Source organism: Miscanthus floridulus, chromosome 11, assembly GCF_019320115.1.
Source record: "Miscanthus floridulus cultivar M001 chromosome 11, ASM1932011v1, whole genome shotgun sequence".
In the NCBI taxonomy this organism is placed as follows: Eukaryota; Viridiplantae; Streptophyta; class Magnoliopsida; order Poales; family Poaceae; genus Miscanthus; species Miscanthus floridulus.
Genome location: NC_089590.1, coordinates 46,383,921 through 46,400,257, shown reverse-complemented (window position 1 = coordinate 46,400,257; position 16,337 = coordinate 46,383,921). Strand labels below are relative to the sequence as shown.

The 16,337-nt window shown below is 48.0% G+C and overlaps 2 protein-coding genes across 2 annotated transcripts; both read right to left on the bottom strand.

Moving 5' to 3' along the window:
* Positions 1-563: 563 nt before the first annotated feature.
* Positions 564-1,921, bottom strand: LOC136491887 (uncharacterized). Its single transcript, XM_066488094.1, has 4 exons — positions 1,588-1,921; positions 1,014-1,300; positions 717-818; positions 564-668 (listed from the first exon to the last, which is right to left on the bottom strand). Exons 1-4 carry the CDS (start codon positions 1,919-1,921, stop codon positions 564-566), a joined length of 828 nt encoding a protein of 275 aa, XP_066344191.1.
* An 11,830-nt stretch (positions 1,922-13,751) lies between these two features.
* Positions 13,752-14,831, bottom strand: LOC136494502 (uncharacterized). The gene has a single exon (XM_066490662.1). The coding sequence runs from the start codon at positions 14,795-14,797 to the stop codon at positions 14,198-14,200; it is 600 nt and encodes a 199-aa protein (XP_066346759.1). The 5' UTR covers positions 14,798-14,831; the 3' UTR covers positions 13,752-14,197.
* Positions 14,832-16,337: the final 1,506 nt, after the last annotated feature.

The window sequence follows — 16,337 nt, the reverse complement described above, 5'->3', positions numbered from 1 at the left end:
TAATAAAAGTCGTGAAAGTTCAAAAAAAAAACTAGAAATAGTAATGCGACTTAGAGGGCAGTAGAGTTTGGTTAGGAGGGCACCACATGCTCGTGCGACTCTACCTGGCTGTCTGTGTAAGCAGGCAGTGGAAGGGAGGAAGAATAGCAATCAACAAGAGGAAGGAACTGAAGAACAAGCACGAATCGGGCGAAGGATGAGTTCTTAGCGATAGAAGGAAGAGTGCTTGGGTTACAGGAATTTGTTCATAATATTTGTTATCCTCCCCTCTCTCCCTCTCGGGTTACATATACCAAATGCACACGGCTCCTTGCCAGCTATTGTGCTCACTCCCACTCCGGCCCATGGACACGATTGTTGTTCCTGCGTTCACGCCTTCCTCGACGCGGCCCAAGCTCTGCCTGAGTGTGCTCGTCATCTTCAGGCTGGCCATCGTCGATCATGATCTCCTTCAGACTTGTGGCTGCAGTAGCACGGTTGTTGACATCCCCTCCCCGATAAGGACCTGCCTGCCCCCAAGCAGGTGCTCGAGGAAAGCGCTGACGTAGAGTCTCCATGTCTTCCTAGGTTGCCATAGTCGACGGCATGCCCGACCACTGGATGAGAGCTTGAAGACGAACATCAGTGCCGACCTTGGCGACGCGTTTCTGCAGCACATGCTCAGGAACCTACAATCCATCGAGAGAAGATGGTAATGGTTGAACATCATGTGTTACCGACACAGCTAGCTTCAATTGGGATACATGGAACACCAGATGTATAGATGAAGAATTCGGTAACTTCAGCTTGTAGGCCACTGATCCGATTTTGCCAATGATCTGATAAGGGCCAAAGAAACGATAAGCCAGTTTCTGGTTAGCACGAGCAGCGACAGAACTTTGAACATAGGGCTGTAATTTGATGTAAACCCATGTACCGACTGAAAATGAGCGTTCAGTACGGCGCTTGTTAGCTTGAGTCTTCATACGGTTTTTGGCACGGCCCAACTGATGATGAATCAAAGACTGCATTGCCGATTTCTGTTGCAGCCAATCATCTAGAGCGTCCACTGAACAAGCTGAAGAGGAATCAATGCCCAATTGTCTGGCTGACTGTCCATACAGAGCCTCAAACGGCGAGCGGTTGAGCGCCGAATGCCATGTCGTGTTGTACCAGAACTCCGCGAGGTGAAGCCAGTCAAACCATTTGCCCCGAGCTGCATTGGCAAAACAGCGGAGGAAAGTCTCCATACACTGATTGACACGTTCCGTTTGTCCATCCGATTGCAGGTGGTATGCTGAACTGATCCGCAGGTCCACGCCTGCTAAGCGAAACAACTCACGCGCAGAATTTACTGGTAAAAATCTGATCTCGGTCTGACACCAAAGCTTGAGGTAGACCATGGAGACGGTATGTGCTGCATGAACTGCTTGGCTACTGACAATGCTGTAAATAGATGCCTCAATGGCACAAAATGACTGTATTTGGAAAATAAGTCAACCACAACCATAATGCAATTGTATCCATGAGATGGTGGTAAGCCTTCCACAAAATCCAAAGATATAACTTGCCAAGCAGTAGAAGGAGTTTCCAAAGGTTGCAACAAACCTGGGTATTTAACTCGCTCCGGTTTAGCTTGCTGGCATGTCGGGCAGCTCTGGACAAAGTCAGTGATATGCTTCTTCATACCCGGCCAGGCGAAGAACGACTGAATACGCTTCACAGTGGCTGGAACGCCAGAATGGCCTCCTACCGGGGAGCTATGCAGAGCCTGAATCAATTGGCGTTGTAACGCAGCGTTATTGTCAACCCATATACCGTTCTTGTACTTGAGGAGCCCCTTGTCCACTGTGAAGTTGGGAAGTGCATCAGGAGAGGATACCAATTTGGTAAGCAAGGCCGTGGCCCCCGGGCCTTGCCCGCCTGCCTCGGCCGGCTCCATCCGTACACGGTGACGGGCTGCCTCCCAGCCCTGCCGGCCGCCACTCGCCTGTCACCACCGCCCGGCTCGGCTGGCGCCTGGCGTCACTAGTTCACTGATCATTGCTGCTCGAGGAAGCGGACGCGAACTGAACTGAACTGGACTAGTAATAAATGGCGCCACAACTTTTTAGCTGGGGACGGATGGGGACATGCATCCGGGCCCCGGCCGGCAGCGCGACGTGCGTGAAGCTTGAAGAAGCCGTACGTGAGGCGCCGCGCGCTTCGCACCGACTGCCGGGTGCCGGCGGCCGCACCCGTGCTCGCACCGGCGCACGTATGTTGTTATAATAATATCCCGTACATGCACTGTTGGGGCCGGGGACCTGGCTGATTGTTGGCACGTGCTCGCGAGCCCCGGCTCCAGACCGGGAGGGCCGGCTGCTGGGATTTGGCCGGCGCCGATGATTCTCATCCGCGATCGGCTGGTAGTCCCGATGACAACGCGAGATGGGGATGCACTGAGATGCAAGCAGTTCGTGGTGGGGGCCGGCATATATGCGACCAGCGGTCGGCGCCAAAGCCATCCCCAGCTGCTGCCTGCTGGACCGGCCGGACGGCCGTTCGCTCGCTAGCTGATCGATTGGTACATGCGTCGATCGGTCCGCTGTGTACCTTACCTTCACCTCGCTCGCTAGCCAGTAGCCACCGCCCACCGACGAGGACGTGAACGGGCACAGCCTGTTGGCGCATACATGCATGTAATATCTACTATCTGCCGTCGCCAGCTAGCTCGATCGTGCGAACGCATGTCTTGCCGTCAGATCTGTACGGGCAAGGACGTACGCCGGCGGTGAATGCACACGACGCGGTGAATGAGATACGATGCGATCGCGCTCACTCGTGAGTCGTGGTGACCTCGCGCGCTCGTGACCCCGAGTAACACCACACGCTTTCTTATTTTATAATAATTTATATTATACATATACGATACGTACGATCGACGACACGCGGAGCAAAGCCAAGGCTCTCTCTCGCTTGGCCACGTACGTACACGTTCGTTGCAGCGACTGGACGGAGCACATGTGGAATGTGGTTCTGGTTCTCCCGAAACAACACTGGATTATTATGCACCACCGTACCAGTGGATAGTCGGAATAATAGGTAGCTTGCGATTAGGGATATCATCGTACCGGAGGCCAGGTCAAACAATCATCCGATAGAGACCTTGCAACGAGCCCAACTTAACCTCCATCCATGTGTTACTACGAGCCTTCGACCGTATCTCTTTATTTGTTTGGTTGATAAGCCATGACTAAAAGTATTATTGACTGATTTGTTGTGAGAGAAAAATACTGTTTGTTGACTGAAAAAGTACGGCTTATAAGCCAAGTAAACAGGGCATTATTCTATAGGTTCAAATCTTTGTTGAATATTTAGTCATTTTACGACATTTCCTTTAACTGAGAAATATGACATTACATAGATCGTAACACCAACAAGCACAAGCGACCCATCTATCGCATATGCTGATCTGCTAACAAAGCCAATAACAGATCCTACGAACAAATTCATAGCATGTATAGCCAAACGCGTTAGAGATGAGTTTAGACTGTACCCTTGAGTCGAATCCGAGTTGGAGGCAAGGAGAACACTGTTACCATTACACTGAGTCATGATGGTCTGCTCGAAGTAGTCGATCTAGGCAAGATGTTGGATGTACGTAGTGCAGTCCCACGTGAGGTCATCTAAAAGTATTCGTTCTCTCAGGTAAGCCTATAGTAACTGCATCGATTCAGCGGGAATAGAGGAGCTCGAGGAAGAGCGGTCCCATAAACTTTACATAAGCGGACGGAGGTTTGGATACCTACTTGACCAAGCCCCTTATGTGCGTAAGGACTTGGACAGGAGAACGTAGAGATCAGCGCAAGAACAAGGACGCAATGGAGATGAACCTATACGAGTTCCAGGAGGGTAGAACATGTCTAGACGTGGCTTGGCTCGGCACGACGGCGCGCGTGTGGTCACCAAGTCTCCTCAAGTTATATATATGAGCACACACTTGCTTTCTATTTAAAGTTGAGCACCTTCCTAGTGGGTTTTCCGCATTGTACTAACTAGATGATACCCCGCGCGTTGCTGCGGAATATTGTGGCACTTAAAGCATAGGAGAATTCATAGTAAAACAATGAGAGAAAGCATACATATTTGAATCGTCAATGAAATGTTAAAAAAAGTTCGAAAAACATAGCATACTGTACTGGATAAGTGTATTTGTAACTTGTTGTCCTGTCGATAAATTGTCATTTGTTTTATTATATTATACTTAATTAATACCAAATGTTTAGATCATTTAGAACTTAGTGATAGCTTGCGCTAACAAATTTGAGATGCCACCCTTAATAATTGTTTGCTAGTTGGGAAGTGAATATATTCGATGCAAACACTGTGGCAATAATTCTAAAAATTCAGTGAAGCTTTCACCCTCCGAGTACATGTGAAGAAGACTGCAGCATCTTATACATCTCAATCTAGTTCATAATTAGGAAAAATGTTATTTTTTCTGGCATGCATAAAAACAAAAAAAATAGACATGTAAAATTACAAGGAGCAGCCTATGAACATTGCCAGGGGAAACTGAATGGAACACGTACGTACAGAAAGCAGGCCGTGAGAGGAAGCTGACAATGCGTCCATGGCTGTGGTGTGCCAAACCATAGATGCAGTGAGCCATAAATATTCATGCAAGATAGCAAGCAGTGCATCCATGATAGACAGGCAAAACAGAGGGTGAAGCATTGGCCCTTCCTGGACGGCGTCGTAGAAGGCGCCATGAAGAGGAATACCAGAATCACCAGCGACCCGTGAAGCATTGGCCCTTCCTGGACTAATGTTGGGCGTTAGAGGAGATCAAGGTAAATAGGATGGCATTTACGATACTCGTGTTACTATAATTCACGGTGATATTTACCATAATATTATAGTAAATCACTTAGTAAGAAGTTATTGTAGTCTTGTAAATTAGCATGGTAATTATCGTAATTTAAAGTGGCCACAGAATAAGTTATTCTATAGTCAGCCGCAGAACAGTATATATATATATATATATATATATATATATATATATATATATATTCTAGTTGGCATATCATTTATTACAGAAGTGGAGAAGGCTAAGCAACGGATGGTGGAGTATTTAAGTTGACCTTAGTGGAAAGTTGAAGTGGGAATAGGAAAAAATGTGTTCGGTTAAAAACTGAATTGATTAGCGCGCATAGTCCATAGTGGACAGGCTATGGTGACGTTTGAAGAACTGGAGGTGACGTGGCTTCACGAGAAGCCAGAAAAATCAGCTATTGGGATCTCCTATTTAGTTATAGAAGATCTCACTCTCACTTAGCAGTGACTGTGGACCTTTAAAATTCTTTGATTATTCTAGACTAATTATGGGCCAAGCCAAATTAATCCAACAATCTTCGGCTCGGTCTAATAATAATAAGGTTCAGGTTAAGTGAGCACTTTCTTAATTTATTATGTCTCTGGAAACTTTTTTTTATATAATCCCTTATTTTACTGTAAACTTTGTTTTATTTTATCGTCCAGAAGTGGAATCGTATAATAGCGACTTGCATTAACGGCACTATCATGCATGCAATCCTTTATATACTTAAAGCTAATCACTGGTCAAAGACTAAGCATGTAGCATCGATCGTCCACTTCACCTAGCAGCCCATCTTGCTCACTAACCATCCACAAAAAAAATGTGTAGGAGGCAATAACATACAGACGCCAGTGACACGCCAATCACAAATTAAATTCAGAGAGTACAAAACCAGCGAGAGAAATGATGGACACATCACGTTCACAGAAAAATATCAAAATTCGTACTGTCGATCCGGATTTCAGTTGCCGCCAATTGATGGCACCTCTGAATTTTGGTGTACCGTCATCACATCACGGGACTTTGATAAAGGCTACTTGTTGTAATTAACAACAGTTGAGCAACATTCTCCCTGCGTGTTGCAAAACAGAAAAATCAAAAATCGGATTGTCTCGATCCAGATTTCGAATTGATGGCACCTCTGAATTTTGGTGTACTGTCATCACATCGCGGGACTCAGATAAAGACTACTACTGGTAATTAACAACAGTTGAGCACATTCTCCCTGTGTTAAAAGAATAATATCCTGCAATCATTGGCAAACATTTGGTTGCAGAGTCTATCGATGATTCAGCTGTGACAATGCACGCTGAGCTGAAAGTTCCTGGCAGGCAAAGGCAAGGAGACAGCCCGGCGTGACGACAGGCATGCACGCAGGCGAAAGCGAGCTGAGCTAGCCTAGCTAGTCATTCTCGATCTTTTGCACATGTGTCCACGCATATCATACGAGAGGATGCAGCAGGACGCTCTCGTCGACTTTTGGAAACCAGTGTCGGCTGGATCACAGAATTTTCTTCGAAGCACAAGGACCTACCCGGATCAGTAAATTTGGCACTCCCGTGTACTCCAAGGTTACTTGGGCCGTCAAACAAGGAAGATTTTTACTTTCACGTCGCCGAGGGTAATAATGCTCCTGCCAACGACCTTGACAACTCAGTACTAATATCAGATGTTGACGCTTTGCCATCACGTCGTCTAGTTCCAGTTGAAGCTGATCCTCCGATCCCATTCAGCCCAAATTAGTTTGTTACCAATACCACCTCATTTAGATATTGACCAAGTTTGATTCTCGTAGAGCACAATCTAATTATAAGGCGCTATATCTGTTTGGTTCGACCCTGGCCCGTTAAGAGATGCCCCGTTATCGAATAACGATCCATTCACTCTTGATTGCGCCCATCCTCGAGTCCTATGCCATTACGGCGCAAACAAACAGATTAGCGCAATCCGTAATCCGACGCCACTCCCGCCGCAATGGATTTCCCATATCGTTTGCCTTACCAATTGGTTAACCAAACACTACCTAATATACTAAGGATGTGCTTGGATTCCCTGTTGACCCTCCTCGCCTTGCTTAGCGGGGCGAGTTGAAACAGTGAATGCATTTGTATCCTTAGCCCACTATTTTGTTGCCTGTGAAAGCAAGAATTTTGCTTGCTAGCTTGGGTGAGCCAAATTTGGCTCTCCTGTCCTGGCAAGGCTAGCCTTGCTCGGTGAGATGAGACAAGCAAGCCAGGCAAGGGAACCAAGCGGACCCTATATTGATCGAGTTGTATGCATCAATTGGTTCAACCTAAAATTTTAAATTAATAGGCAAGGAATGCAATAAACTTAAACTTCATCTGCTTCTTCGATGGTGGCTCCAACCATGATGAGCAGATCATGATTTGGGGGTTTTAGGAATTAGGTCGCTCTAGATGTAGATATGGCCAGGGAATGTGGTTTGTTAGACCATCATAAGAATAAGGCGGCTAGGGCACCATCCACCATGGTGGTGATATATTGGATGGAGTTGGTAGTTGCGGCGATGAGTTCATGGTTTACTGTTCTATCCCTAAGCCTAATAACTCTCTTCACCAGTCCTCACCCCTCGTTGTTACCACATCCTAATCATCACTTCCCATTTCATCCAAGGTGTCTAGCCCTCTCTTGTTGGAGCAATTGGATGTGGTCTTGTTGTATGCTATCGTCGCGGAGGCCATGACAGCATAGTACTAGATTTAGGACGTGTTTGGATTGAACTTTTGTTTGTTGGCCAGGGGCGATAAATGTGTTTGGATTGTGACAAAAAATGGCTTGGCCCTGATTCCCATACCCAACCTTAAATTCTTTTTTGCGGCATGAGTTGATTAAATCAGGGTGGCCAAATCTGGTGCCAAATTTTAGCCATGATGTCAAGTTTCTCTAGGCCGCCAAATTAGCGAGTATGCGGGTGTTTCATTCTCGGCCCTGCCGTGCTACTCCACGTCTAACTTGCGGCACGCCACATAATGTAGAGCTGTTTTTTGGTTCACATATAAACTGTGACACTATCTACTTTTCCAGTACAAATTCGTGGCATTGCTATGGCGCCAAATTTTAACGCCGCACCTTTGACGCCGTCAACGTCCGACGTGGCTGAGAGCCAAACACACCCTGTACATGTCACTCTTGCATTGACAATCAGATAACTAGCACGGTTGAGGTATCCTATTAATTCCTAAAAATAACTAAAGGGTCAAAATCAAGGTTCAACAGACAAGCTAACCATCAAACATCTACCCAGGTCGGGAGTGATTTGACAGACACCAGCCCTGAAGTGAAATATTATATAATTATTGCCGAAACAAAGCTTTTTCAATATAAAGAAATAATAGTGGAAGGAGCCGACGGCCAAACGTAGTGAATTTTAACTATAGACTGCTTAGGGCTTCTCGAGTAGAAGCAACGTCCATGTCACCCGAAATCTTCCCGGCCGTTGGATCTCGTGTTTGACGGCCTAGATCGCTTGAAGCGAATTCTCGCTTCCAGCCACTTCTTTTATTTCTGGTTAGCTTCTCTCGTTTCTCCTCTGCTTCTCCCGCTTCTCGTCAGAATCCAGAGGATCAAATATGTAACACCCGCGGTGTTACACCCTAAATCATTTACTAAAACATGTTATGAACATCATACTTGTGTGTTAATGCATGTGGTGAAGTGAGTAGATAATGCATTGCAACTAAAACGATCAACAAAAATGCGAAACGAAAGTTACTCCACAATTTGTACAGTTAACAAGCAGGGGTGTAAACTAATTTTTATTAATAAAAATTTACTATAGAACCTATATATGAGACTTAAATAAAGTTTAAAGTATAAACTTTATAGATAACAATACAACTCTTGCTGTAGAAAAATAATGTTACTAGCTAGTATTTCTAATAGTCTAGAAACGAAACTTGAAAACAAATCTAGCTCAAGACAGAAAAATTCCTAAGGTGAGCAGCAGTGTGACAAAGCCATGTTTGACAAATTATTCTACGAAATTGAGTTAAGAAGGGGTGTCGTGTTGTAGCTCTTGTAGATAGCCTAAGGTACCCTCTTTAGAGTAGTGAAGATGGCTCGATTCCAAATTGAATCGTTTAGTTTTTACGAATGCTTTAAAATTCGTGCACGTACTCAGTCTCGAGGCGTCGGGCTCGGGCGCGTGATCACCACGCGTGGCCAATCTGCGTCATTGCACAGCTATGCCGTGCGCGCATGTGCGTGGCCGCACACCGGCCGGCCGAGGCTGCCCTTGGTCTGGCCGTGGCCTAGCCGCGGCTTGGCCGCTCCGGCCGCACCGCTTGCAGCCAACCGTAGGTCGTCGTGCCCTGCCGGCCCTCTCTGCGCCCGACCGCCATTGCCACCGCAGCTGTCGCTGATGCTGCGGCTGCCCTCCATATCGCGCGTCGCGACTAAAAGATCCTAATATGGCTAGAGGGGGGGTGAATAGGCTATTTAAAAATCTACAAATCAACTAGAGCAATTTAATTAGTATGACAAATAGCAAAATGCAAACTTGCTCTAGCTCTATAAGGGTTGCAAGCCACATATCCAACAATTCTAGTTGCAATGATTACTAGGCACACAACTTGCAATGTTACTACTCACTAAGAGCTCTCAATTTTGCTACTCTAAAGAGCCCCACTAGATGAACTTAAAATAACAAAGCAAGCTCTCAAATCTAATTACACTAAAGAGCTTACCACAATTAGTTTGCAAGAATATAAATGAGTGAGTAGGGTAATTATACCGCCGTGTAGAGGAGTGAATCAATCACAAGATGAATACTAAATCAATCATTGGGAGAATACCAAAGGGCAAGAGACAACTAATTTTTCTTCCGAGGTTCATGTGCTTGCCGGCACGCTAGTCCCCATTATGTCGACCAACACTTGGTGGGTCGGCGGCTAAGAGGTGTTGCATGAACCTCGTCCACATAATTGGACACCGCAAGAACCTACCCACAAGTGAGGTAACTCAATGACACGAGCAATCCACTAGAGTTACCTTTCGGCTCTCCGCCGGGAAAGGCACAAGACCCCTCACAATCACCACGATCGGAGCCGGAGACAGTCACCAACCTCTGCTCAATGATCCTCGCTGCTCCAAGCTGTCTAGGTGATGGCAACCACCAAGAGTAACAAGTGAATCCCACAGCGAAACACGAATGCCAAGTGCTACTAAATGCAATCACTCAAGCAATACGCTTGGATTCTCTTCCAATCTCACAATGATGATAAAACAATGATGGAGATGAATGGGAGGGCTTTGGCTAAGCTCACAAGGTTGCTTTGTCAATGCAAATGGCCAAGAGAGTGAGCTAGAGCTGGCCATAGAGCTTAAATAGAAGCCCCCACAAAATAGAGCCATTGTACCCCTTCACTGGGCACAACACGGGGTGACCGGACGCTCCGGTCAGATCGACCGGACGCAGGACCCCAGCATCCTGTCGTCCAATGCTTGCCACGTCTCATCGGCTTCAAACGCCGATCGCCCGATCTCAACGGTCAAGTGATGACCGGATGCGTCAGTTAGAAAGTGACCAGACGCAGGATCCCAGCGTCCGATCGTTTCTAGTAAGGTTCCAAACGCGAAATTTCACGACCGGATGTGTCCGGTCATGCTCGACCAGACTCACCTAGCGTCCGATCACTCAAAGTTTCCTCTGTGCGCCTCACGTCAGCGTACGTCAGCACTGACTAGACTCAGACCATGAGCGTTTGGTCAATTTACACGCCAGCGTCTGGTCACAAGACTGAGACTGTGTGCTTACTGCTGTCGCTAACTGGACTCTGAACCCAGCGTTCGGTCACTACACCACCAGCGTCCAGTCACTCTATGAACCCCTGTCTTTTCTGTATAGGGCGTCAGTGAAGTTTCTAACCCTTGCTCAAATGTGCCAACCACCAAGTGTATCACCTTGTGCATATGTGTTAGCATATTTTCATAAGCATTTTCAAGGGTGTTAGCACTCCACTAGATCCTAAATGCATATGCAATGAGTTAGAGCATCTAGTGGCACTTTGATAACTGTATTTCAATACGAGTTTCACCCCTCTTAATAGAACGGCTATCTAACCTAAATGTGATCACACTCGCTAAGTGTCTTGATCACCGAAATGAAATGGCTCCTACTATTTATACCTTTGCCTTGAGTCTTTTGTTTTTCTCTTTCTTCTTTTCAAGTTCAAGCATTTCATCACCATGCCATCACCATCGTCATGATCTTCGCCATTGCTTCATCACTTGGAGTAATGCTACCTATCTCATAATCACTTTGATGAACTAGGTTAGCACTTAGGGTTTCATCAATTAACCAAAACCAAACTAGAGCTTTCAGCGACGCAATCACGGTCGTAGTCACTGCTGCTGCCGTCGTGTCACTCCCGCACTTGCATCTACTCGCAGCATCGCGCTGCCCCCTCCCTAGCCTGGTTGGGTGCCGTCTGCACGTGGTCGTGCATGCCATCGTCACGCCATTAATGGCGCTACGACGCGCGGGCCATGGCTAGTCATGGACGCTCACGCTTGTCCCCTCATGCTTGGACATAGGTCCCTCGGCCACGACAACCGTATCCCACCAAGGCATGCGCCAGACGAACCACTGACTGCACCCACCGCCCTTTTTTCCCGCCGCGCCTCTACTTTCTGCCGCTATCTCTGCCTTTACGTCCTCTTGCTGACCGCCCCTCCCCGCCTTGATTGCTGCCAGGTCAAGCTCCAATTTTGGAGCTTGCCTTCCGCCACTACGCCATTAAGGCCCAGCCCACCTCACCGTGGACAGCTTCCACCTCGCCATCTCGAGCCAGACTGACTGCACCGCTAGCCCCATCTAGAACCCTTCATCGTCATGCACACCTAAGCCATACTCCTACCACCGTCTCTACGCCGCTGACGCAGCTGCGCCACTGTGACCCGTCGTCGAACTTGCCACGCGCACGCGGCCAGTCTCACTCAGGGCATCTCCGGTAGAGCCATCGCCACGGGCAGGTTCATGGTGAGTCACTGGTGCTCACCAGCTGTTTCTACCACTTCCAAAAGGCCATGGCTCACTAGAACTTGGCTGCCGCCGCCGTAGGGTGTCCGTCGTCGTGGAGAGTCCATTCTACTGCGTCCCAACTCATCCAACCGCTGCCCGAAGTTGCGCGTCGTCCCATAGGTGAGGATCGACCTCCTAGGTGCATCGGAGGGGCTCCTGGTTGGCCGGTGTGGCGCCCCATGCCAGCCGACGCCGCACTGGCGAGCATGGGGGCGTCGGGGACCGGTCGAATGTAAAGATGGGTTAGGGCGAGGGCTTATCGGCATAAGGGCCGACTATAGGAACAGGGTGCATAAGAGCTGCGTTAATACTAGAAAGAACAAGGACATTTTTGCAAAAGTGCCACACGCACGGGCTCCCTCTCGCCATGGGCCGGCCTGTGTGCGTGCACGCGCGCCGCACGCGAGTGGGCCGCGTCCGCGTGGTTGTTGGCCACGCTGGTGAATTCGTTTTTTCTTTTATTAGAAAATAGAAATAGCCTAATATTTTAGTTTCTATGCTGAACTATGATAATTAACAACAATTCATATAGGTGTCAAAAAAATCATGAAACTAATTTTATTAGGCTCTTAAATTCTTTATCTATCTGTTAGTATACTTATTTCATACATATCTGTGATGAAACTGAGGTTTATTAAATCAATTGAAAATACTTAATATTATTAGGTTAATAATTGTAGGAATTTTTGTGGCAAAAATTTTGTGGTAGTTTTCTTGTATTATTATGTGCTCGATGTAATTTTTGTAGCCTTAGAATAGAATAAGCTTTAGGGTAGTTAGATACTCCTTGTTTTAATATATGTTAAATCGCTAGTAGAAGCAAGAATATATTTTAGTTGTTAAGTTAATACGTGTTAGATGAATTTGTACCTTGTTTGATGAAAATCCTAGTTAGCTTAGTATCTTAGTCATTAGAGTTAGCTTAGTAGATTAGTAGATGTATTCTTATTTTAAGAGTTGTTGTTGCTAAAATATTAAGTGTTGCATTATCGTTGTATGCATGTAGAGAACGAGTTGGTGGAGTTCGAGACCACCGGAGAGCACGAGTACGAGGAGGTGATCGAAGAGTACGAGGAGAAAGTCCTCGTACATGAGGAAGCCACAGAGCCACCGACGATTGACATAACTGATAATCCGCTTGCCTAAGGTAAGCCCCGGTGCATAATCCTTATTTTGAATAATCACTGGATATATATATGATGTGTATTTATGTTACAGGATTTATATTGAAACTACATGTATAGATAAACCTACCTATGAGTCTTACTAGCATAGGTCGAGTAGCTGCTATGCTTAGACTATCGGTAGCATGAGTAACCTGTCGTTACTCATAATAGGTAATTATTATTATTACTTTCATGATAAAATAGTGAAAGAAAATAAAGATCGGGCAGAAATATAGTACAGATATTGGTGGATATAATAGGCTATGTTTCACGATCAACAAGGACATAGCTTAGTTACACTATTTACTCTGTCCACGTCGCTCGAAGACGTGGCCAACGGGGCATAGCTTGCGACGGTGCTCGCTCTTCTACGCCACCGCCACCACTTGTCCGGGACGAGCAATTAAAGCTAATCGAAGAAGAAAGCACACTGCACGATGACTCTCCATTTCCCAACAGTTCAGCCGTTCAGGGAGGTGTGTTCTTAATCAGTGTTCGTAAACACACACTCTCTCCCTCTCTCTCAAACAAGCAAACAGATGTCACGAAATTTGCAGAAGGACATGAAAACACACACACACACACAAATTTAACCGGCAGATCAATGGAAGTAGAATATGTTAGCCAAATTGATGCAAAAAGATACAAGCTCAAATAATTCACGTACTAGTGAACAACGCATAGTGGTCAGTGGTCACGGAAACAACAATGCATTATGCTCAATTGCTTTACTGTATGGGGCCATTATAGTACAATATACCCATCTTGTCGCACACGGCCTTTTCATACTTCATTCACATTAACTGTGTCTTACCAATCACCGAACAAGCTTACAACCTAATTAACGGGTGGGAGTGGGACACATACGCGAATGCGACGCATGCAGCATCACCATTCACGGATTCACCTCAGCATCAAGTCCGGTCCGGATTAACCAATTATTACTGCCTGGAACAAACAAAAGCACACGCACATGGGGGAAAACGAAAACCACCTTAATTACAGTGTCAAGCTAAGCCAAGCGTGATTAATCCTCCTAAGCACATTCTTAATCCGCACCACAGCACCCACACAGACGCAAGGCGCGCCGCGCAGCCGAGGAGCAGGAGCACCGGAACACGCGTGCGGCGCGAGATCAGCGAACTCAGCTCACCGGAACTTCGCCGGAGCGCGGGGGCGCGGCGGCGGCGTGCCAGCGAGGCAGTCGCGGGACCGCGTGCACGACCGGTACAGGCTGAGCACGGCGAGCCAGTCGGTTAGCGTGGCGGCCAGCGCCGGCGGCCGCTGCCTGCGCCTCCGCCGCCTCGGCGCCTTGGCGTCGTCGTCGGGGACGATGAAGTAGCCGTCGACCTTGCTGGAGAGGAGGGAGGGCGGGAGCGGCAGGGGCAGCGGCAGCGCCGCCGCCGCCGCCGCCTTGGCCGTCTTGCCGCTTCCGCCGCGTGCCGTCTGCTGGCGCGCGGGGGTCTTGGGGATGCCCGGGCGGTGCTCCCAGGAGAACGGCACCGCGGAGGCGCGCAGCGGGGAGAGGAAGAAGCGGTGGTGGAACGGCGAGGGCGCCAGCGAGAAGGAGAGGCCGGAGGAGGCGGAGGACGAGGCCGAGGACGAGGAGGAGGAGGCGGACGTGGTGGGGACCGCGGAGGAGGAGGCGGAGGACGACGACGGGAGGAGCCGATGCCTCCGCCGGCGAGTAGTGGCGGCGGTGGCCGGTGCCGCCGGTGGCGGGGATGCGGAGGGGTTGGGCTTGGGCATTGCTGTGCGCCTCTGCCGTGTTTCTTGGCGTGGGCGTCAGAGTAGACAGAGTGCTGGAGCTGGAGCCCTGCGTCGGGCTTTTATGGTTGGGCCATGGCGCGGGAGGTGACGTGATCCGGATGTGCAGTTTCGGTTTAATCTTGGTAATTTTCTGTATCCGAGACATCGGATCAAGGGTGGTAACAGTAATGCACCTACACTGTTAGGCTTAGCTTAGGTAGGATAGTAGCACTGGAACTAGTGAAGAGTAGGTTAAGTTTATGCGATTCGAGATCGAGTTACCACGCAGTAAATCAAGCAGCCGTATTGCACAAATGAGGCATGCTATTCATCATCCGGTTCCATGTAGTCACGCCGCCATAAAATAAAGAGTCGATTCCCTCGATGCCATTGAAAATTTCTGGGCTTCTCTCATAACCATCGAAACTTTTAAGTTCCCTTCACTACCATCAAATAAAATTTCCGTTTCCCTTACCGTCATTTCGTTGGATCTCAGTTATATTTGTGTCACTGACGAATCTACACCCACACAAGAACGGTGAGATCCCTAAAAATTTGATGCCCAATATACCCCCTTAGAGATTGACAACATGGGCCCCAATAGAGTTATTCTCACGTGATGTTTTCCCCAACCCTCCCTATCTGAATCGCAAGCATCCTCATCTGAATCGCGAGCTTTGCCCGCGAACCCTAGCGTGCGGTGACCGAGACCCATGGAGCAGCTAGGAGGCGGCGGCGATCGAGACCCGCGGACCGGCTCGGAGGCGGCAGGCGTTCCTCGCGGCCAAGAGGTAGGGGTAGTGTGCGAGCCCCAGCGTCTAGGAGCGGCGGGCCGTCGGCGGCCTCGCCTTGCTCCTGGGAGGCTGTGGGCCGGCGGCGTGCGAGCCCCGCACCTGGGAGCGGCGGGCCGGCGGCGACCGCAGCCCCATGCCTGGGAGGACGCGGGCCGGCAGCGCTGAACCCCCGCACTAGGAAGGTGCGGACCAAGCCCCATGGCAGGAAGACGTCGTGGCCTTGGAGCGCCAGGGTTGTGGGCTTGCGGTGGGCGACTACTGATTCGTGGACAGTGAAGATGGCAGCGGCAGATTGGAAGGTCCTAATATGGCTAGAGGGGGTGAATAGTCTATTAAAAATTCTACAAATTAACTAGAGCAATTTGATTAGTAAGACAAATGGCGTAATTCAAACTTGCTCTAGCTCTTTGAGGGTTGCAAGCCACCTATTTAACAATTCTAATTGCAATGATTACTAGACACACAACTTGCAAAGTTACTACTCACTAAGAGCTCTCAAACTTGCTACTCTAAAGAGCTCCACTAGATAAACTTAAAACAACAAAGCAAGCTCTCAAATCTAATTACACTAAAGAGCTTGTCACAACTAGTTTGCAATAATATAAATGAGTGAGTAGGGTGATTATACCGCTGTGTAGAGAAATGAACCAATCACAAGATGAAGATTACGCCAATCACCGAGAGAATGCAAATGACAAGGGACAACCAATTTTCTCCCGAGGTTCACGTGCTTGCCAACACGCTAA